This window comes from Triplophysa dalaica, chromosome 6 (assembly GCF_015846415.1).
Source record: "Triplophysa dalaica isolate WHDGS20190420 chromosome 6, ASM1584641v1, whole genome shotgun sequence".
In the NCBI taxonomy this organism is placed as follows: Eukaryota; Metazoa; Chordata; class Actinopteri; order Cypriniformes; family Nemacheilidae; genus Triplophysa; species Triplophysa dalaica.
The window spans coordinates 24,832,949-24,847,744 of NC_079547.1; the positions used below are offsets into that span (position 1 = coordinate 24,832,949).

At 39.6% G+C, this 14,796-nt stretch overlaps 1 protein-coding gene across 8 annotated transcripts in view; it reads left to right on the forward strand.

Moving 5' to 3' along the window:
* Positions 1 to 1,159: 1,159 nt before the first annotated feature.
* The window catches only part of tox2 (TOX high mobility group box family member 2), a 94,044-nt gene continuing 80,407 nt past the window's right edge, over positions 1,160 to 14,796 (forward strand). For 2 of the 8 annotated variants that reach the window (XM_056751516.1, XM_056751519.1), the window contains exon 1: positions 1,825 to 2,257. In XM_056751516.1, coding sequence (XP_056607494.1) covers positions 2,156 to 2,257 — 102 coding nt within the window. In that variant the 5' untranslated portion in view covers positions 1,825 to 2,155. Of the gene's footprint in view, positions 1,377 to 1,822; positions 2,258 to 14,796 lie in introns of those variants that run through there. The other 6 variants (XM_056751523.1, XM_056751525.1, XM_056751518.1 and 3 more) reach the window with 5 other exon arrangements.

The window sequence follows — 14,796 nt, forward strand, 5'->3', positions numbered from 1 at the left end:
TTGCTTCATATTCTTTGTTAGACCTTTGTTAGATGCTTCTCACAATGCCACAGATTTGCAGTCAATCCCACAATCCACCTTGACAGCAGAATGCTCACAACCCAAAGCATCATCGTCTATCCCACAATCCCATGTTCAATACGCCAGACACTACCCTTCAAAAAACGATTTTAGTTCCGTTTACATGTATTTGTATAGTCCTTTTCACAATACATATCGTTTCAAAGCTGCTTTACACAAAATGGAGAAAATTAAACCATAGGCTAACACAAATAACATCAAATAAAATCCAATGTAATTGACTAGTTAGCATTATAATCAAATATCAACCATGGTTGTGAAAAAGTAGTCATAATTAATCCATGTTGTTTGTGATACAATCTATGGCTACGCAAGTGGTAATCCATCTGCCAAAAATCTTTTACTTTAATAAAACCATGGTTAATAGTCACAAAGCCAATTCCACTTGGAATCAAACTTGTCTCGAATGGTTATAAACCTTCAAACATTTAGCTACAATACACCTGTGTGAACTCCATAAGGATTTACACTCATTGGGAAAACATTCCTATGACTAACAATGACAAAGTTGGCATTCGTTGATGCTGACAGACAAAACTGATCCTAATGTTGTTTATTGGTCCTAATATTGCAAGTTTACACATTGTATATAAAAATGTGTTTACCCAAAAATTGGTCGCCGCCATCTTGGCTTTAAAGCGTCCTTCCTGTGAGGCCGACTAATCGATCTGTCGCAACTTCGAATGTCCGACTTTAAGCGTCTTTTCAGTTGTATTTACAAGTAGATGGTTACATTTGTATCAGTTGTATGAAGTGCACAATTAATTACGAGCAAACCTCTAGCATAATTTCCTAGTAAACAACGTATAACCTGTAAAAATTCCCGCTCATGTCATGTACCACCTGACCGCTACAAAGTCACTAACGCCAGGAGTACGTTAGTGAACCATTGAACTCGTAATATGTCGTTTTAAAAATGTCTTTGTGCAAAATTAATGTGAACTGCATACAATAAAATGCGTTACTATAGAAACGGATCATTCAAAGTCCGAGGATGGGAAAGCACCTAGAATAACGTAACTGTAGAACACGGGTTGTCATCTCGTCATTAAAGTAAATGTGGCGTAAACGCCGCTCATCACGACACACTTGTGTCACTGAAACTGCCGGGGACAGATGGAGCGCGTTATTAAATTTAAGACAACTTTACATCTCATTTGGGATCCGCTGTATGTGCAGCGAACCAGATGTCTTAGCTCACATCCCTCATTCCTCTCACCATCGGCAGAGGTCGCCTGAAATTTGGCATGAACCGGACCTTTATGAGTGAGCGCGCGCACTCGCTGAGAAAACAGGTAAACACTCTGTCACCATTCAAAGCAATGCCACCTCTCTTCACAGACACCGCGATATCTTTATAACAACTACACAGAACAAGCAGTTTTTACTTTATACTTGTTTTTCCAAGTAAAGTTGAAGGGTAGCTATTTATTCTTTCCACATAAACATATCTGACAGCTTTCGGCAGAAACATCACAGCAAAAACACATTTACGATTACACGGAAAGTGTTTTGTTGGCTTGTATACGTACTTATAGGCTACTTGTATAGCCTACTTAAAAATAAAAAGTAGGATTTTAGGTAAATATGTTTTGTATAATAAAGGCAGGTCCACATTCTGAGGTAACTTGCTTCTTAAAACAGACTTAATTTGTTTCCTTTTAGGTGCCCGTAAGGCAATTCATAAGGCTACTCCATACATGTTAAATTAATAAAACGTGTCACAAAAATGCATACTTTGCTGTTTTCGCTAGATAATTAACGTGTTTACAGCGTGCTCGAGCTACTACGCGCGCTCTTACAGTTAATAATTCCCCAAATATCCCGCGAGCATCACTTGTACGGGTTTCTTTCTGGAGGAGAACCGAGGGGAGCGCATTTAGACAGGCTCAACCCCTTTTTCTTTCAGTCGTTCTGTTGCTTTTTGTTTAGGTTAACAATAGAGAGTGAGTGAGTGAGCGAGTGAGTGAGTAGAGAGAGAGAGAGAGAGAGAGAGAGAGAGAGAGAGAGAGAGAGAGAGAACCGAACACAAGCGCAAGCGGCTCTCCATGCCTTCAGTCTAGCGGAGCGGGCGATGGATGTGAGATTTTACCCTGCACCTCCTTCAAGCGTGGGGTCGTGTACATTACCTACCGATACCAGCCTCTCCTCTCTGGACTATTACCACTGCAACAAGGTAAATTACCACACAATGCGCTTTTCTTCTCAGTTTAGTTTCTTTTTCACAGACGGACAACCTGCTTCATTCACTTCAGTATAGTTTAATGCGTTGCAGACCATCGGTTATGCACGGGATGCGCGTGATGTTTTACTTTTCAGTGTATATTCTTGGATTCTGCGAAAGCTCGCTCGTGCATCCCCGAACAGGGCATCACATGGTGCTGATGGTAAAACAACAAGAAACTTAGTTCGGTGTCTTGGGAATCGTGCACTTGCAGCTCCGTAGCTATTGGCACACTTATGTATCAGAAATTCGGTTAAATGTGACATTGCGCCTTTGAAGCATCATGTCGAGCGGACAAAAGTCTATTAAAGACGCGCCGCTCGCTTTTTTCCCGAGGGAAGATGGAGCGCGCTCTCGCACCGTGCGCGAATCATAAGCGCAGGAGCACAAAATTGTCGCATGGCTATGTGAGAAACACAACCCGGTGTATTTTATCGTTGTGTTTGGTTGTGCATTCGGTGCGTAATTGCTTTGTTGACACGGTGGCATCCTTACGTGACGTAATTGCATTTCCACGTGTTACAAGTGAATTAATTAGTTTTTACGCGCGTTAATTATTTATTACCGAAACTCCGCTATGATGTTCTCTGGCAGGGAATAAATAGGTTAGTGCGAGCAAGTGCTTTTGTAGGACAAGGCTGGAATTTAACCAGTAGAGAGCTCATTTTGTTAGGGGTGTAGACCGGACGACTGCGGGCAATGCATTTACTTATAACAATAAGTATTAACATTCACGATAAGCATGTGTGGTTTGTGCAAAGTTGCCATGAAGCTGCAATGGTTCGCAAAGATGTAACTGGTCATGATGCATGAGATGTAGTACGGAGTAAAAATAGGATTTGCATTTAGATTTATCTCCCTGGATATAGTAGATGCGTAATGGACATTTATTTAAAAATGTACGCCGACTCGCGATTTTTCTGTGTTCACTCGTCTTTGGTTGTGTGCGATACAGTGAATTAAAAATAATCCAATCAAATCTGAGCCTTGGTTGCTTTATTATGCAATTTCATTATATTGGACTGTAAAAATATTCAGAATATAAAAATAAATTTAAAAATAATTATTGACTTGTCGTGCAATTATTTTGCAAATTTTTGTTTTTATGGTTTACTTTGTTTGATTGCATTAATGGTTTTTTTGGTCATACCTAGTATAGTAGCTATAAGATATTTTGTGTTGAGGTACTGTATTACTTTATTTAATAACCATTGACGTTTTACCACATACTGATCTACATTCATATGTAAGAACATTTACATTAATTTCGTTTGTCAACTCTACAGTGTAATTTTTCATACTGTAATAATCTCACAAAAGTTGCAGAGTCACTAGCCATCATGTAAAATGGCAATCGAATCATTGGCAATATAATAGTGCAAACATTGGCTAACTGTATTCCGTAAATACACATGATGAAAAACCAAAGAAGCGAAGACATTTTAGTAAAGATATGCCATGCCTGTGATGTAGTTTTAACGTCGGGCTATCATGACGGAGAGTAACTCATAATTTGCTGATGTGTGTTTATAGAAGGTTGTCACAGAGTTAAGCTTGCGGCTCAGAGCATATGGAAAAGATCAGCCGGCAAATGGAGAGCAGAGTAATCCAAGCCAAGTCCATACGTTGAAAAACGATCCTTTGCAAGTGGACATTATGAAACAAAATTTTAGGGGGAAAGCCTGCTCTCCTGCCACAATGGCCCTCTTTATGTGCCCCAGCCTTAATAATGCATGTATTCTCCAACATTCTTGAGAGGCCCCAATCAAAGGTTACGTATGGAGGTCTCGCATTAATATGTAACGTCTGAGAGTTCGTGTAAATGCGCGCGGCGGTTTACAGTGGTGCTCGTGAACCGGAAATGGTTCAGTAAAACAAGGCCATCCATGATAAGTGAATATCATTTCCTGTATATCAAAAATGCGTATGCATGTTTGATCCCTTACCATCCTAGCGTTTGTGCTATCCACTATTATCTTTTATTTTCTATACATTGAGTTGGGGACCATAACCAAATTATTACAACTTTTACACTGGATTACATAAAGACAGTTGTGAGTAAAAGAATAGACTGGACATCGGTGGTTTATTAAATGAGCAGGTCAATCGTTTGAATGCTGTTTTTAATGGCAGAGCTTAGTTTTTATGTGATGCTGAATCCACACCTATAGGTGTCAGTATAAAGTACAGATCATTAAAATACCAGTTCAGAAAAAATATTAACAAACAAAACATTGGCTGTGTTTGCAGTACTTGTTCTAAATGAATTTTCCTAAAAAGTGAGTTTGGGAAACTGAATGCATTATGCAGTGATGGGTACACTGTTATCACACGGCCCCATTACAGTGAAACAGCATGTTTAATTCAGTGATTGCCTTCCAGATTTAATCTAGAGATTATTTGATATCTCAAAATAAACTATGTGCTGTAGAAGCAACCAAAGGATAAGATGTTAACAATCAAAGTGGATATCACATCTGCGAAGCTCGGTTAACACATTGCATTATGGGACAGTAGTTCAGTCACTGGGCTCTGGTTATATTCTGAATCTGCACATTTGGGCAATTTAGTGGGAAAGCTGGATTTTTACGCATATAGAAAATTCGCACTGTTTATAATAGTGTGCTATTTCAAACCCCACCGATAACATAATTAGTGCACACTTAAGGTTGAGAAGAAGACCCAAGAGATAATGTATGACCTTCAGACACACTAAAGTGTTTGTCAATTTTCTGTGTTTGTCATTTTTCTGTCAGCACGTACCTTCCTTTTGTGGAACCTTGTAAAAATACTTTTTTCTGTCTCAACAAATGTGTTAGTTAGTTAGTAGCACATGAGCGTTTCAGCAGCCTTATGCAATTCAGTAGTTAGAATCGCATCAGATTAGGGAAGTGACTTCTATAAGCTGTCACAAGCAGACAGTCGATAATACATTAACCAATGTCATCATGTCGCCCTGCTACAAACCTGACAGATCCATACTGCCAATACAAACACACCCGCCGCTACGCTAGCATCAACACGTCTGAGCAAATCTTTAGCATGTGCGAGTGTTAATGTATTAATTGCATAAATGTGCAGGATTTAGGCCGCAGCATTCTTCTCTCACACTGAAGTTTTCTCTCGAGCGGTGACTCATTCGCACTTTTAGCATACTGAGTCTCTATCTCTGGTTTTCATGAGTGGGTGTATTGTTTGTTAAGCATACGCTCTGTGCATTTCTCTTCTAAAGGGCATCTCTTCATAAATGCATGTTTCACCCAGAGAATATTTGTCGAACGCATTACGGCTTGCGCGTCGCCCCGGGCTCATTTACTGCGTTTAAAATTGAAGTTGGATAGGTTAAGAGAAGATGGACCACTTCCCCCCTCTTCTCCGGCGTTACTGTATGAAAACAGGCAGAGCACAGTTAGCCGTGCTCGACGTGACTCATATGAGTTTTAGAGTGATAGCAAACCACTTTTGACTTCTAGATCAAGAAAATGTATAGCACTCCATGTCGAGAGAGTTCGGTTTTCAATATAGAAATAATCCAATGTGATACGAATCGTAGCATTTGGCAATCTGATGGAACCTGTCGAAGTTATTCAATATATTACTAATACATTTTTACCCGTATTAGATCTTTTCATGATTTTGCGCTAAGATAATTTATTTGTTTGTAAGCAACGCAACCTCAAGGCAGTTTGTTACTTTTTAGCACGGTGGCTAATTTGTATAATTTCATACAACTGTGTTCAATCGGTTTTCACGGCAGTGATGGTTATTTCTAATCATCGTATGTATTTTCTACGATTCACATCGTAAAAATTCCTACGAATGAGCCGTTTCGTAAAACAGTTACGACTTCCCGTGACATCAGATTGGATCTAAGATTCGCAGTTGCACTTCGATGCGAAATCGTGTTTCCGTTTAAAAGAATTCCAAATGAAATCCTATAAAATTAACATTGAATTTCGGCTGTACATCAAAAGAAACAAAGCTTGAGGCATTAAGCGGCAGACACATAACTTATCAGATTCAAGTCGCTGTAATTAAAGGCCTGTTATATATTAGAAGTTGTGTGACTGCAGAAAAGCTCGATTCATTTGGAGAGTTATGATTTAGTCTGTTCAAAGAGTCTCTGTCTCTCTCTGGGTTGCTCTTTGAGCTTCTACATCACTGCTTAAACCGTCTAAAAATAACTTGGAGGCCTAGCAATTACTGGAAATGGGTGCAGAGTGGTACATGTACGAGTACGACTGTCTTTAGCTTAAATAATACTTTAAACTAAACGCACCAGTGGGGCATTCACAGTGTATGCGGTGGAAATTAGAGATTTTCCAAGTAGAAAATTGCACCTATTATTTTTGTGCACGCTGTGTTTATAAAATAGACATCTTTTTGAAGAGTTTCTGCGGTTCTGTGTGTGTGTGTGTTCATATGCACACGTGTAGTATTTTCAGTCATGTAATGCATATCTCGACACGTGGTCTCTGGAGCATGTGATTGGATAGAAAACTGCAGGTGTCTTCTAATTCAACAGTCCGCATACAAGATTTAATTGAGTGCAATTATAAAAAATTATCTTTACTTCATGTCATACATTAACCAGCAAGATCTCACATCTCCACACTCTAAATAAAATGGTTCTTTATAGTGGAGGTTTGCATTCTCGTGGGACCCAATATGGATTCTTGCGGCATGGGATTCATTTTTTTGTTTAAATGACGGTAGCAGTGAGAAACTTGTACTTTGGAAGGGTGCCCACTGATCTGAGGACTGTGTTGTGGATGTGCTGCACACGTGGACCAGTTCTTACTCCGTCTTAAGTTTTATTTGCATGCGTCAGCCCCCAGACATAGTGGGGAGGTCGCCGAGTGCACCTTAGAGAGAACGTTCGTGTTTTTAGAGGGAAGATGGACATCAGGACATTTCCTGCATGGATGTTATTTTGCACGAGGTAGCCATAAGCCAACGGGTTTCATTTATTCATATTTTGAGTGAATGACGGCGCATTTAATGTATTTAATTTATTTTTCTCTGTGACCTTCTTACTACTGTATTGACGTTAAAATGTAAAACGATTTTGTATATTGAGAAGAGGAAAAAAATAACTGATATGTTTAATATATTTTATATTTGTTATCGAGAAATGTAATTGTGAGATCTTAAATGTGAGATCTGGAAACGTGATCTTAATTTAGCAGGATCCGTCGGGTCTGGACGAAAAACCTTCTAAGCAGAAATTTTCAGCAGGAGCAGAATAAAATTTTGCGGGCGGGAGCGGGACCAAAAAACTGTCCCACGCAGATCTCTACTTTATAAAACTATAAGTGGTTCTTGTCAGAGGTATAACCGCTGAAGAACCATACCGTACAGCTTCTGTATAAAGAACCTGTTAAGCCCCTGTATGGTTCTTCAGCGGTTATATAAATTAATTCAAGTGGTCCCAAAGAACCGCAGATGAACCATACAGGGGCTTATCAGGTTCCTTATACGGAAGCGGTGCTATAGGATTCTTCTGCGATTCTATAGAGCACCTCAGTCATCCCAAAGAACCGCTGAAGAACCTCTGAAAAACCAAGATATGGTTCTATATATTGCACTTAAAGTGGTTCCCCTATTGAAACAAGCCAAGAACCACTTTTAGTGCTATAAAGCACCGTTTTTTTTTAGAGCGTAGTTTACATTTACACCCACAGAAAAACATCGACCAAATTACCATTGGTGCGAAATAAAGATCTTTCAGTTTGCATGTAGCCAATGCAGATGGTAATGACGGTACCGCTTTCTGTGTTCTGCATGACTTTCCTCCTTTTTCCTTGACTAATAGAGATTTGTCAGAAAACGAGTTGTCTACACGGGCGGGTTAATTATGCGGAAAGAGTTGTGTGACGCGAGCTGAGCTGTGATCTGTTCTGTCAGGCGGATGCCTTGAGAGAAATTACATTCATTATTTATTTTCATATATCAGGTGTATTTGAATGCTTGACAGTGAAGCACGTACAGGTAAGTCAACATGAACAGGTGTTTGTATAGATCAGAATGTACAGTGGGGTACAAAGGTCGAAGATAACATTTTAGGATTTTGAAGATTAAAACGCACATAAAATAAGGTCAAGTGTGACGAAATGAAAGCACATGTTTTATATAATTGGTACGAAAGGTAAGACGTTCATGCCTTTATTGAAGATCAAGATTCTCTTTGGGACATTCGTCAGATCCTAATGAAGAACAGGATCATGGGGTTTGCTTTATGTTCTTTCAAAGGAATATAGCGGAGAGATTTACACTTTTTGTTAAATAATTAATCGTCTTTCATTGGATTAGAAAAGCAGGACACGGCAACGTTAGTCGTCTCTCTTAATTTGTACAACACTCGTGTCAGGCCAAGATATTCAAATAAAAAAAAACAATTATTGGCAATGCTTTTTCAATGAACAGAACTCTGATGTGGTGAGAGTAAATCACATAGGTGTTATGAAAAGCTCTTTTACCTGGGAACCTGTATCGCTGACATGCGGTTTGAAATGTCTTTGCACACTCTGTGGTGAGCGAGACCTTTTCGATGCATTCAGCGCTGGACTCAAATGAGTCAGAACCAAAGAAGTAAATCACAAAACTTGTGTGCGACACAAGAGTCTTGACGAGTATGAAGTGTGTAGCTTATTAACGTTAAATACTTTAAATAAAGTATGCATTACAGCAATTTTATAATGCGTGACCAAAATTATACGTATTGTAGTTTGTTTATATCACGTGGATCAGCCACCTTGCTCTCCAGATTGGCCTTTGAAAAATATCGGTCGCCCGCTGTGAAATTTCAATATTTCCCCGAATGCTAATAATGACCGTAAAATATTTTTTCACGCACCGAAACGTATGAAAATATTGGGTGACTGTTTTGCCCTTATCCAGTGTTTTATTCTCACCGTGAGATGAGAAAAATTCTGCAGCGCAATCATATTCTCAGGCAGCAATGCAGTGAATGTAGCTGCAGTTCTGTGAAATGCTGTCAGTGGCTGCAGAGGGGGGGACGGGCGCAGCAGCACGCTAATTGGCCTTGGCAGAGAGAGAGAGAGAGAGAGAGAGAGAGAGAGATAGAGATGGAGGTTGAATGCTCCGAATGCATTTGATTCAGTCGTGTAGCCGGTAAATAATGAAGATGCTCATGCTGTATATTTTCCTCCGACATTCTCTGATAGGAGCTTTAAGATATATTGCTGTTTATATATTATAGTCAACTATGTCTGGCATGAAAATGATTGTAATTAACAAAAAAAAAAAACTCTGATATAAGCAGACTTTGTTACCTGCTGTATGAGATTAATCTTGAAATATGCGTTCATAATTCTGAACTTGTGTTGAGAAGTGTGTCTTGAGAATGTGGTTTGGTGCTTTAGAGACTTTTAAAGTTAACATCAAATGAACCCTTTTTTCTTTCTTAAAGGGAAAGTTCACCCAGAAAGGAAAAAGGACCCTCATGTCATTCCAAACCTGTATGTCACAAAAGAAGATATTTTGAAGAACATTGATAAACAAACAACACCGAACCCTATCGACTTCCATTGTACGAGCGCAAAACCGCTAAGACATTTCTCATAATATCTTCTGTTGTGTTTTTCAGAAGAAAAGAGTCGTACGGTTTTGACGGACATGAGGGTGTTCTTTACTACCAAAATAAAACCTTAGATTTTTTATTGGCAAATGATGAAAGGAAAATGTTGTGCACACGCATCACTCAAACATAACAAATCTAACGTTTTGTCAGCATTAGAGCTGAATTAGCCTGCAAATTTCAAAAACATGACCTGAAAGTGATCCCTCGAAAATCAGACCGAGCTTAAAAATGACAAAGACATTAATTCAGACCCCCGACGGGGCTTTAGGGCACTTTGATCAGAACCTGTCAGTTCTTGATGTGGGGCCTGCGTTTCCTACCCGTCAGCACCTTACAGACGCAGCGGTATGCCATGATGCTCTGGTCCACCCGCCACCATGACCCCCCCCTTCAGGATGTGGTGGGCTCGCAGCCCCGAACACATGCTCACGGCAATAGCGACGCATTTCGGCATGTATGGGGCATATTAACGTTAAGGTGATTTGTCACGTCAGTCAACGGTGGGGTGCAAATTTGTCAGGCAATCGTCATTATGGTCTGGAAACCTGAAAATGAGTCACTAGCATGTTCGGACCGTCAGTATGAGAGACAGGAGTTTATCATTCAAGTGCACTTGACGTAGCGCACAATGTTGGGAAGTCAAGTCGGCACCTGTTTAATGAAGTTTATATGTATTTTGACATTTTTAGATGCCCAAATAAAAAAATAGATAACAGTGCCAATATTTTTAATACAACATAAAACATAATGCATGTTACATAGATATTCGACACAAAAAGAATATGTAGACTTTAATTGTTTTTATTTCATTTCCTGTTTATTGTAAACATGGCTGTATGGGAAGATGAAGTCAGATCTGTGAGTTTGAAAAGAACATCTTCCGTAAACAAAGAGTTGAATGTAAATACAACTGTGCTGTTAAACCCCAGAGCTATTAAAAGTGTCTGATTGTTTAATATCCAGCATAAAATGGCTTCTTGTGTAAGTTTGAAATAGGAAACATGTTTGCGGCAGCAAAACCCAACAGGATGGCATCGCAGAGTTCGCGCAGTTTCATCGTCACCCACGTGTGTGCGGTTTCCAGTTTTGCTCTTGAAGCAGTGCTGCACGACAACATCACGTTTGAAATGTGACGCGTGTGGATTTCATTGTGATATTCTTTTTTGGGGGGTGTTTTACTGATTCGTCCATGTTTATATCGGTCAGATGTATGCAGTCGATTTCCTGAGTGAAGTCGGACCGATTTTGTTGACAGACGAGTTAATGAGCAGATCAGACGGATTTCGTTTCAGTTCTTGTTTTATGTCCGCAAATGTTATTTGATCAGAGATCATATCTCCAAAAGAGACGTTTAACGTGATGATGTTGTTAGTGGCCCTTCTGTTGTATATTGTGTTGCAACACCACCCAGATACATTAATAAACGACATGAATCCATTCACTGGGAATCAATTGGTGCTTGTAAAGTAAAATACTTCGCATGTTGGCCGGAAAAGAAGAGTGTTGTTGGCGTGTTTTTGCAGAATGTGCAATACACAGGTCAGGTGTGATTTCATGTTGACTCGATCACATAATAAGTCTATTTTTACTCGTTTCTCATGCAGGACTTGCAGTAGTTTGTTCAGAGGTGATGTGCAGTCCTTCTGAGGGGTTTTTTGAAGGAAGTGTTACATAAATACAATGAAAGCACAGGCTGGTTTTTTCTAGAGGTCTTTACTTCATTGTGGAGCTGTCACCTGGTTTATCTGCGGCTTTCAGAGACCCACAACGTTTTAGTGAAAACATCTGAGTCTCTTTGACATGAGAGCACTTCGTCTGGGTCACTGGATCGTATGATCAGTGTTCGGCAAGTTACTCTGAAACGTAATGAATTACTAGTTACTAATAACATATTCAATACTGTAATTAGATTAATGTTCAAAATAATTATTTATTACTTATTACTTTCTATATCCTAAATCAACCTTGATTAGTTAAGTGATTCAAGGATAGACATGAAACAGCTTTTTTTAATTCGTTCAAATAAATAATAAATAACTATATGACGTATTCTTATTAACTATAAATTTGAGAAAATAACATTTAAGCATGGATTTTAAAGTAAGACTTTTCCACTATTGTACACACATATATTACACACAGTATTTAGTTTGATTACATCAGAAGTAACTGTAATTAAATTACAGAAAAATAAAAGTAATCCCTTACTTTTCTTTTTAAAGGGACAAATTTTAGCATTTAGCAGACGCTTTTATCCCATATAGAATTATATTATACATTTCTTTTGAAATTACTAATTACAGCCAACGCTGGTTATGATCACGAAATGTCTTCTGTCGGGTTTAAGGAGGCCTTCACTACACTTTGCATCACGCCTGGCGACGGCGTTTATATCGTATCTTATTGTGTAAGTAAATGAGTACCATAGTAACGTAACTATTTGTCTGAAAACATAATCCATAGAGAAACCGTCCACAGAACGTCAGTTCGTTTTGATGAAAGATTACAAAAGCAGACATGTTTTTTTCTAAAATAAGACCGTATGAATCAAGTCAATTACGTCATGTGTTTTTTTCATGTGGACTTTAAGGGTCAGCGTGAGATGGGTTTGTGCGAACAGCTATTTTGGGACCATGCAGTGGTCTCTTATCATAACATAAAGTAGCTTGACAGTGTGAAATAGACTCTCATCAAACTCTCCGCTCAGGAAATAAAACATCAGAGAATGAGAGAGATATCATGAGAGAGGGAGAGAGAGAGAGAGAGACAGCGCACGAGAGAGAAAGAGAAAGAGATAGAGAGAGTGAGTGAGAGAGAGAGAGATAGAGAAAGAGGTAGGGAGAGAGATAGAGAGAGAAAGAGAGAGAGAGAGAGAGGTAGAGAGAAAGAGAGAGAGAGAGAGGGAGAGGTAGAGAGAGACAGCGTGAGATAGAGAGAGAGAGAGAGAGAGAGAGAGAGAGGTAGAGAGAAAGAGAGAGAGAGAGAGAGAGGTAGAGAGAGACAGCGTGAGAGAGAGGGAGAGAGAGAGAGAGAGCAGTGCAGCAGAAACACATTTGACGGAAGTTTTATGAGCTGTAAACGCAGGAAACTTTGACAAGGCCTGGAAGCGTGTGATATTGTTTCGGCCCTGATTATCCTCCGGTTTGACAGGGCGATGCAAAGGCCAATTCACCTGAGACTGTGAGTTTAGTGCGAGCCGTCGACGAGAACGCAGAGAATCCGCCTTAGGCCTTACACAATAATCTAAACTGTGACAAACAGTTTTGTTCCTATGAGATATCGTGTTTAATATCTGTCTACTTAATCTTGATCTCCGCACGTCCACGTTGTATATTCCCAAAATGAAAGTCATTGTCATGAAAGAATGATGATGAACGTACAAAATTGTATCATTGTGAAGTGTCAAGTACATTTATGTTCAAAGTTGAATTCTCAGATCTGCAAATGAAACACGAACCTCAATCGGTCCGGTAAGATTTTTCAATGGCGACTCTAAGAGGCGAAAGAACAAGTTTGCCATTTCCATACGTGTTCCACGAGAGGACATGAGATAAATAAATAGAGCAGGAGTACAGCGAAGCGAAAGGAATGTAGCAGCTGTATTGAGAGAGATGGAGAGAGAGAGCTTGCGCAAACACAAGCAGTTGTCTGAGGTTCCTTTGGCTCGTCCTGAGCAAACAGTGTTCGAACTCGCTGGCTTTAAAACAACCCCGCGGCCCCCGAGACGTCTGTTCGCAAACACACGCAAGAAATGCACATTCATGTGAGCCGGCCCAGAACTATCCAGACACCTGAAGAGCATCATCTGAGCTCAGACGACACAGCTTGTCACGGTTTGTTCTCGAATGTTGTTTTAATGTTGTAATGCATTTCATTTAGTGACACGCAACATAGTCATCTTCAGGTGTGCGGGCAGCAGCGATTCGCTCTCCAAATGTGTGAATACAAGTGTCGCACAGCACGAAAGTGAAGTTTGAAGCGTCTGGATGGTTTACAGTAAACGTGATCAGAAAGCCTTCGACCCGTACAGTAAGTGTGAAGCACCGCAGCAGTGAAACTGACAGCTAGACGTGTTCAGTTGACCTCTGACCCAGTCATGTGTTTGTGTAGTTAGCATAGAACGTTTCTTTAGTTCAACAGCGTGTGGTTATTTTTTTCACTTTTTAATAAAGAACTCTATTAGGGTTGAAGGTTTTAACAAAATTTTTGTGTAATAGATTTAATTTATTTTCATAAAAACAGACCCGGCGACATTAATTAGCGTGTTTAAAGTGTGTTGTTGTAATATTTGTTTAACGTAAGTGGGGTCGCTTGCTCAGAAAGAAACACGTGATATGTCAATAATTGACTTATTTGTGCTTTCTCGTTTTTGATGAAAGACAACAATTGATGTCAGTGTGACCCCTTAAGTTTGTGTGTTTGTGTGTGTGTATGTGTGTGTGTACACTGATGTGGAATGTATTGTGTTGTTGCAGTTGAGATAATGTACGAACCTAAAGCAAACAGTGAGATCTCCGTTTCAGCTCCTAATCTTTGACACAAAGACACCTCTCTCTCTCTCTCTCTCTCTCTTTTACTCTCTCTCTTTTACTCTCTCTCTCTCTCTTTTACTCTCTCTATCTCTCTTTTACTCTCTCTCAGTCTCTCTCTCTCTCTCTCTCTCTCTCTCTCTCTCTCTTTTACTCTCTCTCTCTCTCTTTTACTTTCTCTATCTCTCTTTTACTCTCTCTCTCTCTCTCTCTCTCTCTCTCAGTCTCTCTCTCTCGCTCACTGTTTCTCTCTCTCTCTCTCTTTTACTCTCTCTCTTTTACTCTCTCTCTCTCTCTTTTACTCTCTCTATCTCTCTTTTACTCTCTCTCTCTCTCAGTCTCTCTCTCTCTCTCTCTCT